The 18067-nt window shown below is 40.0% G+C and overlaps 2 protein-coding genes across 2 annotated transcripts; both read left to right on the top strand.

The window, feature by feature from the left end:
* The first annotated feature begins 1890 nt into the window (after positions 1–1890).
* On the top strand, positions 1891–6739 carry LOC139724455 (arylsulfatase-like). The gene is made up of 6 exons (XM_071635596.1): positions 1891–2263; positions 2734–2883; positions 4077–4189; positions 4752–4974; positions 5497–5661; positions 6045–6739. The coding sequence occupies exons 1-6, from the start codon at positions 1891–1893 to the stop codon at positions 6737–6739; spliced, it is 1719 nt and encodes a 572-aa protein (XP_071491697.1).
* A 4658-nt stretch (positions 6740–11397) lies between these two features.
* On the top strand, positions 11398–16920 carry LOC139724454 (arylsulfatase-like). Its single transcript, XM_071635595.1, has 6 exons — positions 11398–11782; positions 13383–13532; positions 14170–14282; positions 14975–15197; positions 15648–15812; positions 16226–16920. Exons 1-6 carry the CDS (start codon positions 11398–11400, stop codon positions 16918–16920), a joined length of 1731 nt encoding a protein of 576 aa, XP_071491696.1.
* Positions 16921–18067: the final 1147 nt, after the last annotated feature.

Genomic DNA, 18067 nt, shown 5'->3' with positions numbered 1-18067 from the left:
GAAACACGCATTGATGCAGCTAGGAGTCGACCTGCCTAACTTCCCATGTGATGATGTGGGCGTTGCATTAACATATATCGATGGCCAATGACGTAGAAGAATGGACAAGTTCTTTCCTTGTGACGTCTCGTTAATTGAACATACAACAGCCACCTTGTGGGCTTGATTGAACCCTGCGGTTGGTCGATACACAGCGAACCATGTTATAATCGCCTTAAACTCCGAGACATATCCGGTAATAAAGCGCACCGCAGGCCGTCAAAGTCGTGCAGCCAAAACTGGCGTCTTGATCACGAGATTCGTGTACAATGCAGGATTAGGTACTTGGCAAAATCAATATTATCTCGGATGAGAGAAAAGAAAGTTCTAGATTTGCCATCTTTTCAATAAACTTGACAAAAAAGTGCAGGAAGTATTTTATAGGGGGATATTTCAAGGCCTCTTGACAATAGATCAAAGGAGCAACATGTAAGAATTTGACTGACATTTTCTCAATGTTAGTGTCAAGCCAGAACTTTGTATATGCCAATGCTTAGAAATTCTGACATTGTGCATCATACGTAAGAGAATATAATTATTTAATGAGTATCAAACACAATAATATGAACTCAGATGTATCCCAGAATGTTTAAAGGCTGTTGGTTACAAAGATAAAGTTGACACCATGCATTTCATTCCTGAACAAGACTTTTTTTCAACTTTTGGTTGTTTATTCATATCTCCAGGTCAATGCCATATTCATCATTAACCCCGGGGTACTGATGTGCTCAAATTTTTGAAAGGTTTCTACGCAAGATAACATGGAAATGTCAATTGTTAGGAGCAGATCATGTGGTAGTTCAAACCGCCAGATGCGATGCAGGGATGTAATTTGTTCCATTATCATCCATCTGAGTACATGTTTACAAGAAATGAATACATTTTGTCTTTGAATGGCCTCCGCAGATATCAATGGCCTCTCACAATTGCTTGCCTCCCTTAAACATGCAGGCAAATGCATTTAATACGCCTATTTTCTGTTTCTCGAATTTAAAACTATCGTATAGTTTTGGTTGAGACCCAGCTTTAGGTTTTTAACAATTTCTGATGAGTCCTCTTATGAAACATGGATAATGAAAACATATTTTTATTATGAAACATATTTAATGACAATTGGTTTGGAAATGGCTGAGATATAAAAAAAAAACAAGCGCAATCCCAATAAAATTTAGGACCCACCTTTTAATAGCAGCACTTTGTTTTACTTTGTTTTTGGATATCTCGGCCATTCCAAAAACGATTTTCATTTAATAAAGTTTGAATTCCTCTTAGAATTTCATGTTCCATATCATTTCACAAGTGGTGTCTTGGTTTCTCGCAAAAAAAAAAAAAATTAGGAGCCCAATCCTCATTTCCACCAACACTATAGCATCCCTTTAAGTTCTTCCAGTTAGAGCCAAACCACCTCATAACGCCCCTCCTTTAAGCATATGATGCTAGTAACACGTGATGGACTAGATAATCAAGTTGTTGCATCTAAAACGATCGGATAGAGAAGTAAAAACATAAAAAGAAACGCTTCGTGCTTTCGTAGATGCGTGACATCTCTTCTGAGATTCAATGACGACGATCTGTTTTAAAGTGAACAAAGAGACTTTTTCACACGGCCCATTCGTTTGGTACGCCTCCATGTCAAGTGGCAGTAATATTGAAGAGATTACATGATTATTGTTAAGAGGTAAAAAGAAGACGAATAACCATTGCATTCTTGGGTATCTGGGATAAAATTTGAATAAAAATAGAAAAGGGTATTGTTTTACGAGAAACGCAGATGAACGGAATCCTATATAATCTGCAGGAAATATTTGGGTAGGGCATCTTTCATCGTGCTTCTGGTGAAAGGAACTAAGGATGAAGTCTCTCGTCTGCTTTTGCTTGACGCTGCTCTTCGGGCTTATCAATGCCCAGGGCTCCCCGACTGCCCAGAGCCTCCCGCAGAGCGTCATCGACGCTGTCCATGAGCAGATCGGCGATGACTATCCGAACTGGCTGCAAATTCTCATGGGGACCGGCGGGGCGTCGGGCGCAGATCGGGATCCTTTGGACAAGCCCAACATCGTCCTCCTGATTGCCGACGACATGGGCTACGGAGACCTGACGTCATACGGTCATCCCACTCAGGAGCCCGGCTTCATCGACGAGCTGGCCGTAGCTGGTTTGAGGTTCACCAACGGATACGTCGGCGACTCCGTCTGCACCCCCAGTAGGTCAGCCATCATGACAGGTAAGTAAACGATACCGACTTAGTGTTTTCTTGCTCATTAAGGCTGGATGACACGGGGTTTTTTTTCAGATGTAACCACTACAATGATAACATCTCGACTGTTGAGGTCTGTTTAGAACTGTTCATATTCTGATCAATAATAGAGAAATATGTCGATGTATCTGTACATCAATCTTTATCTTTTTTATACATCTATATCTTCAAATATCTATATGTTTGCTCTATTATAATGCACAATTTTTCTTTTGAATTTGATAAAAACGTGTACAAAATCAAATCTCTACCTATTAGTGCAGTGGGCGCCATGAAAGCCAATGATTCAAAGTTAAAAAAGTTCAAAGTTAAAAAAGTTCAAAGTTCAAATTAATTTCATTTCCACTATTCCATTCCACATGTTAAGATGGTGCAGTGTATCAATTATATCAAGCCTGATCAACCACTCTGTCTCTTCTCCTGAATTCTTACAACAGGCCGTCTCCCGATCAGGACTGGTGTGTACGGTAACACCCGTGTCTTCTTGCCATGGACCAAGACTGGTTTGCCGAAGAGCGAAGTCACCATCGCCGAGGCCGTCAAGGCAAGCGGCTACACCACCGGCATGATCGGCAAATGGCATCTCGGTGAGTTCACCGAAGCAGCATCATGTGGTCAAGTCCAGTCACCGAGTTTTGAAAACAGTTTGTCTCTTGTAAAGTTTAAGCAACGGTTTGAAAATCTCCATTGCCATTTGAGGTTTGATTCCAATGAGCCGATGAGCAGGTTGTGGGCATTGTCTACATTTGTTCCTAAGGACTTCAATAATGCCGCTAATGTGACCTACCTCTTTCTTAACTTCTAATCTCTATTTTCGACGATCAGTGATATTTTCTATTTTAATCATATTACAGGGTCTATCTGAATGTATACAATACAAAATCAATTAAGTTTCTTGTCAAACCTGGCAGGTCCCTATTCATTATTTGCCGATAGCATGATTAGCATACAAAAACATGGCACCATTTCAAAAGCACCTAAGCTTTATTTCAGCTCACTGACCTGCATATTATTGTGATAGGTACATCAATGCGCGCCATTAACGGTGGTCCGGTGGCCCGGGACCACTAAAAATCAATGTCGGGCTGCCAAATTCCCAAAAAAGGCTATCTTCTTCTGGCTATCGATCGACCACTCAAAATTCAAAAATTGAATGTTATGTTTCTGTTTATTTCCGTACATAGGCCTATATATCGGGCCATCGATTTTTTTTTTTCATTTTTACACATTTTATTTGGCCGAACGGACCATCAGTGAAAAAAGTTGATGTCGCGCCCTGGGCAAATGAACACACATACATTTTACGATGTGTCTGTCGTTCGTTGTCAAGCTTCAAAGAGCTTTCAATGAAATCGGAAATGATCGACGGTGACCCATTTACCTTAAGTACACATTTTGCTAAAGCTCCTTTCAATCAATTAGAAATCTTGGGCCTAAATCTTGCAGTGTGTTATCATTGTTGATAAAAACGGTCACTCGATTCAGACAAGATTGTGCTAATTTACTCAACAACAGAATACATGCGAAGAAAGGAAAATAATCAAAGGAAACAAAATAAACAGGACAAAACGTAAGATTTCTAGAACATGCAATGACAATCCCTGAACAGCACGTTGTTGTCTTTGAGAGCATGGATTGCTCACGGATAGACATTAGATTTGTTTATTATTTTTATTTTGATGACCACTCTGCAGCATTGTGTACTCAAAGAAGACACAAAAATCTAAAGCAAACGAATTCATCTCACTTTCTCTCTATATATCTCTTCCATCATGGCCAGGGATCAACGAAAACACTTCAAGTGACGGAGCTCATCTCCCCTACAACCACGGCTTTGACTTCGTCGGCCACAACCTTCCCTTCGGCAACAGCTGGGCATGTGACGACACTGGGGTAAATACGCCTTTTTCTGATGTGGACATGGGATTCTTTAAGAACTCTGTTCTGGTCACCAGAAAAATAAAAACAACAAGAAAAAAACTAGCAAGACCTTATCCCCAATGCATTTCCTGCTGTTTGACTTATACCTCCAATACCATCAAATTCTGGAATAATTTTTCCGCAGAAAGTCATATTTTCCCTAATTAGATTGATATTCCCGTAACTTTGTGTGGGTCCTTTATCAAAATTAAAGATTAGATTGAAATTGTCATGCTAATATCATAATCTGTACAAAATCAGGAAAAAAATACAAAATATTTTCCAACTTTAGAGGTAAACACGAACTTCAATCTTTGATAATGTGTTGCCTATTCAAGAGCTACTTATAAAATCTTTCCAACTGAAAGGCTTTCGGAAAATGGAGAAACTGAAATAAACAAAACCCCACAATGAATGTTGCTAACAGTTTACATGGCAAGAAATCAGAAGCCACGAAATCTATATATAAAGTTACTGGGCAGTTTAGGCAGACACTGAGCGAGGCTGACCAAATACTATCCACCTTCCGATTTAGCTCCATATGGACTTCCCCCGTACCGACGTCTGTTACCTCTACTACAACGCAACCCTCGTGTCCCAGCCGTTCGAGCACCGTGGACTCACCCAACTTTTCACTCAGGATGCTGTCGGCTTTATCGAGGACAACGTCCAGAACCCGTTCTTCCTCTACATGGCCTTCGCTCACATGCACACCAGTCTCTTCTCATCGGACGACTTCTCCTGCTCATCACGCCGCGGTAAGACCTAAAAATAGTACTCATGTCTAATGATATCGACTCCATATAGCAACGTGAAAAGGATGTCAAATAGTAGTGACCCCCCCCCCTCCAGAAAAAAGAGAACAACAATATATATATATATATATATATATATATATATATAATGTAATATACAAAATACGTGGAGTCATTTTTTTCTCCATGCAACTATTCACTCATATCACGAACTGCTTCAACCATCTTACAATCAAGATTACATCGAATACAAACAAAAGGATGTAGCGAAATTTGTACCGGACCTCAAACATAACTCTTCAGCCATGGCGTTGATCTCTCGAGTGCAGTAACTGTTATACTTAACCAATGCTCAGCGTAAGTAATAATGATAAGATCAAGATAGGGTATTGATATGTCCTTTGCCGCCCTGTTTGAGTGCTCAAAGGGCACCCAAAAAAATGGAAGAAAAGTCAGGGACATAAGTTCTCATATCGCAACATCAGGTTTATGTTATTTCTACTGTTTCTCTCTTCTTATTCTCAGGTCGCTATGGAGACAACCTGAACGAGTTGCACAGTGGCGTCGAGACCATCGTGCAGACCCTGATAGATAACGGACTCGAGGACAACACCATTGTCTTCTTCATCTCCGATCACGGTCCACATCGAGAGTACTGCGAGGAGGGCGGCAGCGCCAACGTTTTCCAAGGTTTGTGCAAAAGAGTTAAAAGTGAATTGAATTCGGTTTGAATAAATATGTTCTTCTTTGAATAAGAACTTCTTTATACCTGCCTTTGCGAGCGCTACGTCTTATTTCAATCATTCAAATTTAAATCCACCTGTTCATTTTTTTAACCAGTATTGCATCATGACAAGTCCCTGCTACAAGCTCTGGATAAGACGAAACAAAGAAAGTAGAGATCACTTCAATGCTAGACTAGGTTATGAACGTGTCTCTGCCTCATGAGTTAAACATGAACTTCTTTACAATGTGAGTTGATGTAACAAACCATACATCAACTAAGATTATCTGTAAAGAAAAGAAAGAGCAGGTGATGAAGTGGACATTATTTGTTTTGTCAACCGTAACAGGTGGGAAGTCCCTCTCGTGGGAAGGTGGTCATCGTATTCCTTACATCGTCTACTGGCCCGGTATGGTCACACCCGGTGTCTCCCACGAGCTGGTCACCTCCATGGACATCATCGTCACGGCAGCCGACTTGGCAGGCTCCTCTCTCCCTACTGACCGTGTCTACGATGGCAAGAACATCAAGGACGTCATCCTGAACGGCGCCACATCCCCCCACGACAACTTCTTCTACTATTGCAAAGACAACCTGATGGCCGTTCGCGTCGGAAAATACAAGGCTCACTTCCGCACCCAGGCCGTCCTTTCACAGACCGAGTACGGGAAGAAATGCGATGGCGGCTTCCCCATCGACGACTACTTCCTCTGCAACGAGTGCGAAGGTGACTGCGTGACCTTGCACGACCCACCCCTTCTGTTCGACATCGAGAAAGACCCCGACGAAGCCTACCCACTCGGCACATGCGGCTACGAAGACGTGCTTGAACAGGTCAAAGCTGCTATCGAAGCTCACGAGGCTGTCCTGGTCAAGGGTACTTCTATCTTGGACATCCAGGATAAGACCAAATCCATCGTGCCCTGCTGTGACAAGTCAACCAACTGTGTCTGCAACTTCGATTACAAGCCAGGTGTTCCCGAGTGTTACGACTATCTTCTTGATGTTGTCACCAGGCACAGCCTCGGCGTGAAGCTGCCTTAAATGAGACGAAATACCAAATGATGTATCGGTTGAATATCTTTTTGAATGACCAGAATCCTCCTTTTGAAATGACAACAGATTTTTAGAAATTGATCTTTTTTTAGTTCTTTTGTAGGGTATGCATTCTTTGTAATAAAGAAAAAAGGTCGAATATTGCATGGAATTGGTTCCGGGCCGTATTCTTTACGGTGCAAAATTGGTATATCAATAACCTCGCATCGAAAGTGAACGAGCTGAGCATGCATAACTAAATTTTTATTATGGACTCGGCAATAATGAAATGTTTATGAAAAACAAATGAAGAATAAATGTGGTATGTTCACAATCAATGCTTTATATTTTGTCTCATTGTCTTCTTGTACGTGAAAAGAGGTGGTATGAATGAACTTAACATTACAAAATTGACTAACGGGAAGACGAGGAAAGACACAGAGAGAAATGGGAAGAGAAAAGAATATGAAAGAAAGATATTATTCAGCGGGGTGACGGTTCAGGTGCGAATTTCTTCACTTTGTCTCCCTCGACAAATTAAATTGGTTAAGATCGCAACTGCTGATCTGTAAATTAACAAACATGTCGGAAGAAAGGAACCAGTGGGACTCGAATCTGTCATCTACTGCTTTCCAGGCAGCGACACTACCACCAGGCTGTCCCTGGTTGCCGGTAGTGAGACGATGACCAAGGAACAAATAACCAAGCTCCGAAATTCCGACATTGTTATGTTAAGTAGTCCAAGGCGGACAAGGCAAATTAAATGAAAGAAAGATATTATTCAGAGGGGTGAAGGATCAGATGCGAGTTTTTTTTTTTGAGGTGTTTGTCTGTCACATAGGAGGTTGTGTAATGCAGTCAACATCGGAAGTTTGTGGAGGTGCGCATGCTGCACAATTATGACTGTGTGTGTCACAGTACTCACTAAATTCGCAGTCTTAAAGACAGTTTCTTCAACGATTCATTCATTCATTCATTTTCCATTTCCAACAGAAACATGTAAATATTCTACAGAAATGTAATACATAAATTACATCAAGATACATAACAAAAGAAAAGTTTACAGAATATTTCAAGTGTCCGGAAATGCTGGAAATGGGGAGGAATGCTAACAAGCAGTGCTCGTAGGGTGCATTCCCCTACATGTAACACAAAAAATTATTTGATTGATATACTGTTCTACATTAAAATCGAAATAACAAGAGAAACTTAGATATGGAAACCTAAATAACCCAAAACAAATATCCTGGACAAATCCCTACACTAAGTCGCTATAATATGCAGAAAGAGAGGGGAAAGAGAGAGAGAGAGAGAGAGAGAGATAAACTGATCACGTGGTGGGGAGTTAAAAAAAGATAGAAAACTGCAACAAGACGAGTGTTAATGTATGGTTGGAGTCGCTCAGCAGTGATTGCTTGATTTGAACATGAAATAAAGTTGGATTTCCAGTTTCTTGCAACAATTAAAGGATCAGCATAATTCTACAGCTTCATGATATTAATATTATAACAAAGATATGGTTTTTCGAAATGAAACTCTGATAAATTCTTGAAAACAATCGCAAATTTTTTCTTCAAATTCTTAAAAGAACTTAAACTTAACCATTTTACTGAGTTTGTACATAAATTGGCCAAGATAATAATAGCAAAGATCAGTCAACTTTAAAATTTTGTTTTCGGAAAACAAAACATCGGTGTGAGATCACCAAGATAAGGATATTGAAATTAAAAATGAACTTAAAACTTTTTCTAGTGTCAGGCAGCTGTTGACACTTTATGGATCTTAGTATAGACTTTAATTCCTCAAATTATCATTCGGTCATGCTAAAGGAAAAATACAAACCAACCAACCAGCAAACAAACAAGCAAACATTCATTTTTGTCACACCAGAAAGTGTTTTACCCCATTCTACACGGATCATCCACTGATCTTTAAATTGTCTTACAGAAAGCTTTTAGGCACAGATACCGACGAGTCCTACGGTCCACGAGCCATACAGCCCATGAGTCATGTAGCCCATGAGTTCGACACTGAGCAAACACGGCCAACGAGACGGACAAATTAAACCTCGGGTTGGAATGTTAAACTCGTTGGCTGTTTTAACCTAGTGTCGACTTCATATCGGCCTGTTTGCCTAACGTCGAACTCGTGGGCTGTATGGCTCGTGGGTGTTAGTCTCGTGGGATGATCCCAAAGATTTGCCCTTTTACTACACTCCGATATGCTCTAAATGTGAGCACCAAATTTTAGAATGCATCATCTCTATAGAATCTATAGAGTACATGACTGATACTCTGATGTTTTCCGTGAGAGCAAGAGCAGAATGGAGAACAGATAAAAAGAAATAGGCCTGTAGAACAAGATAGTGTGTGTGGATGTGGGTTTGGTGAATGTGTGTGTCCGTGGGTGTTGAATGTGTCTTCATTGTGGGATTTCTAAAAAATGACAACAAAACGAAAAAAAAAGGATCAATATCATACATTAAGTCAAGAATGTTGGACACTTTGGATTTATATCAAGTGAATTGCTAGTATTTATTTATTTATTTATTTATTTATTTATTCAGTTTTCTTTACCCAGGGTAGCCCCATCAGTGGTTTAAACACTGTTATCCTAGGGGGCCCTGCAACAGAATACCGTATATGTTGGAATATAAGTGAAATCTGAGGGAAATCAGATAATCCGTTCAAAAGTCGTGAATTGTTTCGGTGCCAACCTCTCTGGATGAGTAGATTCCAACAATTCAAAAACATCACCGCAAGACAACAATCACATATATATATATATATACATATACTTAACCTCTACGTTGACAATTTGTTGTACGTTTCTTTAGGCAAATACCATTTGAATTTTTATCATTTAATCTGTGGGAACTTGATTTGCTGAAAATGATTGAAAGGTTTCTGCCAGTGGTTACAGGCTAATCTCGCGGGGTATTGATCCCTATTCATTGGGGGGGGGGGGGGGGGTAAAACTTGGGTGATATGTGAGAGAAAACGGAGCGCAGTGGAGAAGGTGAGGAGGAGTAGCACCACCCCTCCCCCTTCCCTGACATCTATGAGAGGGATGACTGGAAGGGGACATCCCCTCAAATATTATCTGAGGGAACTTAGTCAATTTTTAATCTAAACGAGAAATCTAGCGCACGCTTATGATGAAATATGTGGGAATTTTTCTAACAATATGCAGAAAGGGACCGAGCGAGGGATGATGTGTCTCCCTCCCCCATGGGGGAGAAATCGCTCTATCAGAAATGAAATTCATCTGCTGAACAAGGTGGGTAAAATATTTGGAGAATTAGATGTACACAATGTTAATGTGCCTACCATTCAATTTCCTTCCCATTACCTTCATCATCACCACCATCACTTTCATCTTCATTATCACATTCTTTTTTTCCTCATCATCACCCTGTTGTCATCATAATCATAATTCACTGTATTTCTATTATTATTGATACACTATAGAATATAAAAGATGCATTTGTATGTTCAGTAGTATTTCTTCATTCTGCTAAATCAAATATGTATATTATGAAATTGGGTTTCCTGGTATGCAACGTGTTCAAGTATTTGCTTCTAGTAGCAGTCCTTCTGTATAATTTCTCCTCAGGTGATCATTTGGAAATTTGATGATATGATAATTTTTTGTTTGTTTATGGAGTTAATTTACGCATTCATTTTCTTTCTTAGAACCATGTATACTGTAATCTGGATACTGATATTCTATGTGATATTACTTAAAAGAATCTTGATTTATGCAAGAAATTATGTTGGAAGAAAATAAATCAAATAAATCAAAGGAACAATTTTCGATCAAAATAAAAAGGTAAAAAGATGATTCAACACCTCCGAAATTATATGTTTGTCCCACAACATTTTCATAGGTGAGTGTGTGGGGGGGGGGGGGTGGTAACTGTTCCTAGCCCCTCCCCCTCTCCGAACTGCAATTTCAGTATAGCCAAATCGCCCAATACAATCTGTCGGTTCACGTAAAGTGTAAGGGATGTGATTTTGTTCCTTGTCGTACATCTTAGCACCTGTCTACAAGAAAAATAAAACTGCATTGATCTGCACTGCCTCTTGCACAGCGTGTTTCGGAATTATCCAGTGCTGCTTTTGATTGCTTGACTCGATAAAAAAGGTAAAATCTCCATCCCTATTCTTCTCTTTCTCTGATTTGTGTCTTCCACTTGGAGCCAAGCTACATCATAACTCCCCCTTTTTAAAGCATAGGATGCGCAGAACACGTGATGGACTAGATACTTAAGCTGTTGCACCCAAAACGATCGGATAGACACGAAAGAGCAGTAAAATCATTAAAAAAGAAACGCTTCATGCTTTCGTAGATGCATGTCATGTGTTTTCGGATTTGAAGACGGCAATCTGTTTTTCCGGTGAACAAAGGGAGTATTTTACACAGGCCATTCGTTTGTTACGCGTTAGTACTAGGCTTGTGGTCATATTGAAGGGATTACATGATTAGATTTAAGACGGAAAAAACAAAAAACCTGTGATACCTCTAGGTCTCTGACATTACATTAAAATAACAATAGAACAAGCACTGGATAAGGGAAAAAAATCATGACCAAGAATCCTATATAATCTACAGGAAATATTTGGGTAGATCATCTTTCGTCTTGCTCCTGGTGAAAGGAACTCAGGATGAAGTTTTTTGTACTTAGTCTGACGCTGCTCGTTGGGCTTGTCAATGGCCAGCAGAGCTTGAACGTGACCGGCATCGCCGACCTCCCACAGACCATCATCGACGCTATCCATAACGAGATCGGCGATGACTATCCGGACTGGCTGCAAATTCTCACAGGCCTGCTAGGGGGTGGGCCGTCAGGGGCTGATCGAGACCCGATGGACAAGCCCAACATCGTCCTCCTGATTGCCGACGACATGGGCTACGGAGACCTGACGTCGTATGGTCATCCCAGCCAGGAGCCCGGCTTCATCGACGAGTTGGCCGTAGCTGGTCTGAGGTTCACCAACGGGTACGTTGGCGACTCCGTCTGCACACCTAGTAGATCTGCCATCATGACGGGTAAGCATTGTAGACAATAATGACTTATTTTTCTCGTTAATGAAGGCTGGGTTAAACCCTGCTGAGACATGCATCAGCTCGTAATAATTATAAAATTTGGACTATTTGGTCCAACTTTCTGTGATTTGGAATTGCTGTAGTGAATCTTTAAATAATTCTATGACGTTCGATTTGATGGTAAATTTGTATTTCTTATCTCTGTTTGTGATGAAGTCTCATAACAAGGGCTCCTGTTTTTTTTTTCAGTAAAATTCAAACAGTAAATGAATTAATTGAGAAACCTTTCAGCCGCATGAACAAGATGATGTTTCATTTGGCACGTGAGGACATTAATTCATTGATAGATTGTATCCAACTTTCCTGACTAGTATAATAGAACATACTTACTCATGACAATGCATTCTTTTTCTTTTCTTTCTTGTTTCTTAATAAAAGGCTTTACTAATAACCGAATAAACTTTACATTTCTTTATGTTCTCAGTATGTTTTGTGCGAATAGAGTAGCGGCTCCAGTGTGGGTTGTATGTGTGTGTGTGTGTGTGTGTGTGTGTGTGAGTGTGTGCATATGTGTGTGTGTTTTTTAAGCAATATTCAATTTTGTATTCTTCAAGTTTCGCAGAAGGGTGACAGCAATATCAATAGGTTTCAAGCACATTTTCCGGAGTACCTCATGTTACCTTCCTATTTCATTCGTAAACAACAAAACTGCCGTTGTGTGCCAGTTGTAGACCTGCTATTTCTTCTTTGTCGATTTTTATTTTTCACAACCACAATGCAGAATGTGTGTTTCATAGAAACTTCATAATTTCCCGTTAAAAATATTTTTTGTTAAACATTTTGGACTGCTGGTGTTTCTCCTAAAGTTAATCTGTTTTTACTTCTCTTTGCCTTTCTTTCTCTATAATATTACATAGTGGATATGGCGAGTATTTAAATCGTTTCCAGGAAAGCATTTACCCTGTAACAGGAAATCCAGAGTTTGAATTAAACCGGATGCGAGCGTTTTCATCACACAAGATATTTTGCGAAAGAAGTCCCTTTTGATTTCCTCGAAAGAAGAAATTGAATGGGTTCCTGGATTAGCTCGTTTATGAGTATATGGCCCCTCTTCCTGATCAATGAACGAATACTTGTATTGAAGATGCCCCATCGAATGAAGAGAACACTAGGACAACCTTTAAACCAGTGCAATAAATATAATATATACAACAGACGTCCATGCATATGATTATTGTATTTCACATGATTAAAATATTACATAAATCAATAATGGCGATGATAAAATGTAGATATGTGTCCAGGGCAGTCTCTTTAGTATTAGCACTGTTATGTACAGTCGAGGGACCTGTCATTATCATTACTCTTGCGTTGCTACTCATTAACACCGTTTATACATGCTCGTCGTGAGGGACATTGTTGGTAAAAACGTTTTATCAACGGACGTAAACACGGAACAGGACTTGAACCTGGGTTCGTCCTGCGAACGAGGGTCGAGAATCTTATTATGTAATTAGACTACAGTACCTCAACATGTAGACTTATGTAGACTTTAATAACTATCTACACTGATCAAGATTCTGTCTCTCCCTTTTTACAACAGGCCGTCTCCCGATCAGGACTGGTGTGTACGGTAACACCCGTGTCTTCTTGCCATGGACCAAGACTGGTTTGCCGAAGAGCGAAGTCACCATAGCCGAGGCCGTCAAGGCAAGCGGCTACACCACCGGCATGATTGGCAAATGGCATCTCGGTGAGTTCACCGAAGCAGTATGATGTGCAACAATCGAAAGCTAGCATTGTCATTCGAGGTGTGATTCCAGTGGTGAGGTCGATAAAGAGGGTTGTTGGCATGATCACGATTATGTCCACATTTGTTTCAAAGGACTACAGTACGCCATCGCGTAAGATAGTCTTTCGTAAATTCTGATTTCGGTTTACAGGGATAAATTAGAGGATGTTTTCTATTTCAACCACATTACAGATCTGTGTGCATGCAAGTTATAAAAATAAACTAAATAAAGTTTCTTGACAAACTGATATGTCCCTATCTATCAATCGCCATTCATGCCACTAGCAAACAAAAGCAAATACCTAAACTATTTCCGACTCGACCCAGACATAAAAAAGACAAGAAAAGGAGAAAACATTTTTAGTCAAATGAATTAAACAGAATGGGGAAAAATTAATTATAGAAATTTCTAGAACTTTCAACGACAAGTTATAAATAGCTCGTGGTTGCCTTTTAGTTCATGAGTTGCTCTTAAATAGGCTTTACATGCTTATCACGATATATGACCGCCTTGCAGAGTTATATACACAAAGAAGACACGAAAACCTAAAACAAACGAATCTCTCACCCTGTCTTTCTCTTTCTTACATCTTGCCAGGTATCAATGAAAACAGTTCAACAGACGGAGCTCATCTCCCTTACAACCACGGCTTCGATTTCGTCGGCCACAATCTTCCCTTCGGCAACAGCTGGGCATGTGACGACACTGGGGTAAATACGCCTTTTTTTCATGTTCATGTCGGTCACATGCGAATCTTTAAAGAACTTCTATTCTTCCATTTTATTCCCCCCCCCAAAAAAAAATACATATATAGAACCACTAGAAAAGTTAGTAAAACTTTTCCACAGCTTATTTCCTGCTGCTTGGCTTGTGTCTCTTAGTCCTTAAGGTGATTTTTCCCCTTATTGGATGGATAAGTTTGAATCTTTGTGTGGGTTCGTTATCAAAATTAAGGATTAAATCTAATTTCTTTTTACTATGTAATCTGCACAAACATGCGTCAGGAAGAAATCTTCAAAAAGTACGGCAACTTCAGAGATAAACTTAAACTTGAATCTTCAATAAGCCAATTTAAGAACTACTTATACATTTTTTGGTAACTAAGAGGTTTTTGCAAAGCGCTGCAATTGAAATAAGCAATGGTAATTATGGTAAAAATTGATTAGAGGAAAATAAATGTTAGAGAACTTTTGACTATTCCTTTTGAAACTCCAGCAACGAAAACAAAAATACCGAGACACTTGGAATAAGATACATGGCAACAACTACATATTGAACCCCACAATGAATGTTGCTTACAGTTTACATTGAAAGAAACGAGGAGCAGCAACATTTAGTTACTGTCCACTTTAATCAGACACTGAGCGAGGCTGACCAAATACTATCCCTACCTTGGATTTAGCTCCACATGGACTTCCCCCGTACCGACGTCTGTTACCTCTACAACAACGCAACCCTCGTGTCCCAGCCGTTCGAGCACCGTGGACTCACCCAGCTATTCACCCAGGACGCTGTCGGCTTTATTGAGAACAACGTCGACAACCCGTTTTTCCTCTACATGGCCTTCGCTCACATGCACACCAGTCTCTTCTCATCGGACGACTTCTCCTGCTCATCTCGCCGCGGTAAGCCTCCAGATGATACCCATGATGATGATTCTTTCTATACGATAGGAAAGATATCAAATTACAATGATCCCTCAACAAAACAAAAAGAAAACAGATACAAAATCATGAGCATTTCTGGCGACAGTACTATTCAATCACTTGACACAATCTCATTGCATCGAATATCAACGCAAGAACATAGCGAATTTTCGTATTGGACCTTACACTTTTTAATGTATATAAAGTGCTGGCACACCGCAGCAAGGGTGCCACCCCTCGAACCCACAGTACATTGCAAAGCTAACTCGAAGTATTAATACTTACCTAGGGAATTCGTTATGGCCTTTACCACTCTATATTAAGTGTTTAAAGGGCATGAAAAACGATAAAAGTAACAAATTATATAAGTTTTCATATCACAACATCCAGTTTATTCTTATTTCGCTGCGTCTTTCTCCTTCCTTTCAGGTCGCTATGGAGACAACCTAAACGAGTTGCACAGTGGTGTCGAGACCATCGTGCAGACCCTTAGAGACAACGAACTCGAGGACAACACCATCGTCTTTTTCATCTCCGATCACGGTCCACATCGAGAATACTGTGAGGAGGGCGGCAGCGCCAACGTTTTCCAAGGTTTGTGCAAAAGAGTTAAAATTAAATTGAATTTGGTTTGAAGAAGCCTGTCCTTCTATAAATAAGCAAGTGATAAGTTGTTCTCTGCCTTTAATTTCAAGGTTGCATCTTATTCAAGGCTAAAAAAAAAATATTAAATTTTCGTAAGCAACGTTAAGTACTTGCTTGTAATCACTAAATGCACACGAAAACTATATCATGCTATTAGTTTGTAATAACAGGACACAAATAAAACAGAAGTAATGAGCGTGGTTCTGCCCTAAGATATTCTTTTTTTTTTATTATAACGCGATTCGGGGTATAATCCATAAATCTAGATAAAGAATGTTGCCTGACACTAAAACAGGACATATACACCGAGGAAGATAATTAGATGAAGAATGGGCTTTGATTTGTTTTATCAACCAAAATAGGTGGGAAGTCGCTTTCGTGGGAGGGTGGTCATCGTATTCCTTACATCGTCTACTGGCCCGGTATGGTCACACCCGGTGTCTCCCACGAGCTGGTCACCTCCATGGACATCATCGTCACGGCAGCCGACTTGGCAGGCTCCTCTCTCCCTACTGACCGTGTCTACGATGGCAAGAACATCAAGGACGTCATCCTAAACGGGGCCACATCCCCCCATGACAACTTCTTCTACTATTGCAAAGACAAGCTGATGGCAGTTCGCGTCGGAAAATACAAGGCCCACTTCCGCACCCAGGCCGTCCTTTCACAGTCCGAGTACGGGAAGAGATGCGATGGCGGGTTCCCCATCGACGATTACTTCCTCTGCAACGAGTGCGAAGGTGACTGCGTAACCTTGCACGACCCACCCCTTCTGTTCGACATCGAGAAAGACCCCGACGAAGCCTACCCACTCGGCACATGCGGTTACGAAGACGTGCTTGACCAGGTCAAAGCTGCTATCGAAGCTCACGAGGCTGTCCTGGTCAAGGGTACTTCTATCTTGGATATCCAGGATAAGACCAAATCCATCGTACCCTGCTGTAACAAGGAAACCAACTGTGTCTGCAACTTCGATTACAAGCCAGGCGTTCCCGAATGTTACGACTATCTTCTTGATGTCGTCACAAGGCACAGCCTCCATGTAAAGATGCCATGAATGAGACGAAACACAAAATGACGTGCCGTTTCATTTTTTCCCTGAATGACCAAAATCCTTCCAAATCATTGAAATGATTGTTTTTTTCTTATAGATTGATTTGTTTTCATTTCTACTACAGAGTACGTGTTTTCCGAAATACAAAAACAAGGTGGAAGGATGAATGAAAATGGTTTAGGGCTGTATTCTTTAGTGACAGAGCGCAACATGCAGAACATGTATTTCACAAACTCAGCAAAATGTGAAATGTTTAGGAAGAGCAAAGGAAAATGAATCAACAGGCTATGTTCACAATCAATACCGTGTTGGTCACATTGTCCTCTTGCTCGTGATACGATGTGCTATGAGTAGAATGTCAAAGAAACATTGCAAAAAAACTGACAACTGAGAAAAAAAAAGAAAAAAAGAGAGATGGAAAAGGTTTGTACATTATATCTGCGTCCACGAACAGTTTTAGATATGTGTTTGTGTCACATAAAAGAATGCTTCATGCAGTGAATACGCAAAATTTGTGAAGGTGTGCATGCTAAATATGGTGTGTGTTTCTATGCGTCAGAGTATTTCCTAATGTTTAACTTTGCGTTCTTTATTCAGTTTCAGTTTATTTCATTCTTCTCATGTGATCTTGCATCAATTCTATCAAGTGGAAGATATATATAGAATGCACATGGTAATTTCAATGATAAGTGGTAGAAAGCAAAATTACAATTCGGGTTGTACAAAAGGAAGTGTGACTGAACCTTCATAAAAGCAAACTTTTTTGTCTGTAAGTCCCGAATAATTTGTGTTTTGTGAATAACAAGCATACAGGGGATGAGAAGTTGAGACTATTAATAATACTTAGTAAAGGAAGTGAATAACGCCTATATGACAAAAAAAAAGTCACTAAAGTGTGAATTCTAATTGTGACAGAATTTTGTCTGTTTCGGAATAAAACATGAGTTGTATATGACATACTTTGATATGGTCAATATTATTGTTGTATTGGCACTGTAACTGTACCAAATATTCTGCGAATGTGACAATTAATGACGGTTTCTTCAACGAGAAGAAAACGAAAATTAGGAATGCAAAAAGGGCTTCTTTTTAGAAAAGAAAAACACATCAGTCAATGACTGACCCTTTCCATAGGATAGACTTTAATTCA

Source organism: Diadema antillarum, unplaced genomic scaffold (genome assembly GCF_040938485.1).
Source record: "Diadema antillarum isolate AM-2024a unplaced genomic scaffold, OU_Dant_1.0 scf00000215, whole genome shotgun sequence".
NCBI classification, from domain to species: Eukaryota; Metazoa; Echinodermata; class Echinoidea; order Diadematoida; family Diadematidae; genus Diadema; species Diadema antillarum.
This window is presented reverse-complemented; position numbering and strand designations above follow the sequence as displayed.

What these genes read in the sequence shown, in the direction of transcription:
- LOC139724455 (XM_071635596.1), top strand. Translation starts at nt 1,891, where the DNA reads ATGAAGTCTCTCGTCTGCTTTTGCTTGACGCTGCTCTTCGGGCTTATC. An exon ending in GATCGGCAAATGGCATCTCG is followed by an intron (nt 2,884 to 4,076) that starts GTGAGTTCACCG and finishes CATCATGGCCAG; the next exon opens with GGATCAACGAAAACACTTCA. An exon ending in CAGCGCCAACGTTTTCCAAG is followed by an intron (nt 5,662 to 6,044) that starts GTTTGTGCAAAA and finishes CAACCGTAACAG; the next exon opens with GTGGGAAGTCCCTCTCGTGG.
- LOC139724454 (XM_071635595.1), top strand. Translation starts at nt 11,398, where the DNA reads ATGAAGTTTTTTGTACTTAGTCTGACGCTGCTCGTTGGGCTTGTCAAT. An exon ending in TAGATCTGCCATCATGACGG is followed by an intron (nt 11,783 to 13,382) that starts GTAAGCATTGTA and finishes TTTTTACAACAG; the next exon opens with GCCGTCTCCCGATCAGGACT. An exon ending in CAGCGCCAACGTTTTCCAAG is followed by an intron (nt 15,813 to 16,225) that starts GTTTGTGCAAAA and finishes CAACCAAAATAG; the next exon opens with GTGGGAAGTCGCTTTCGTGG.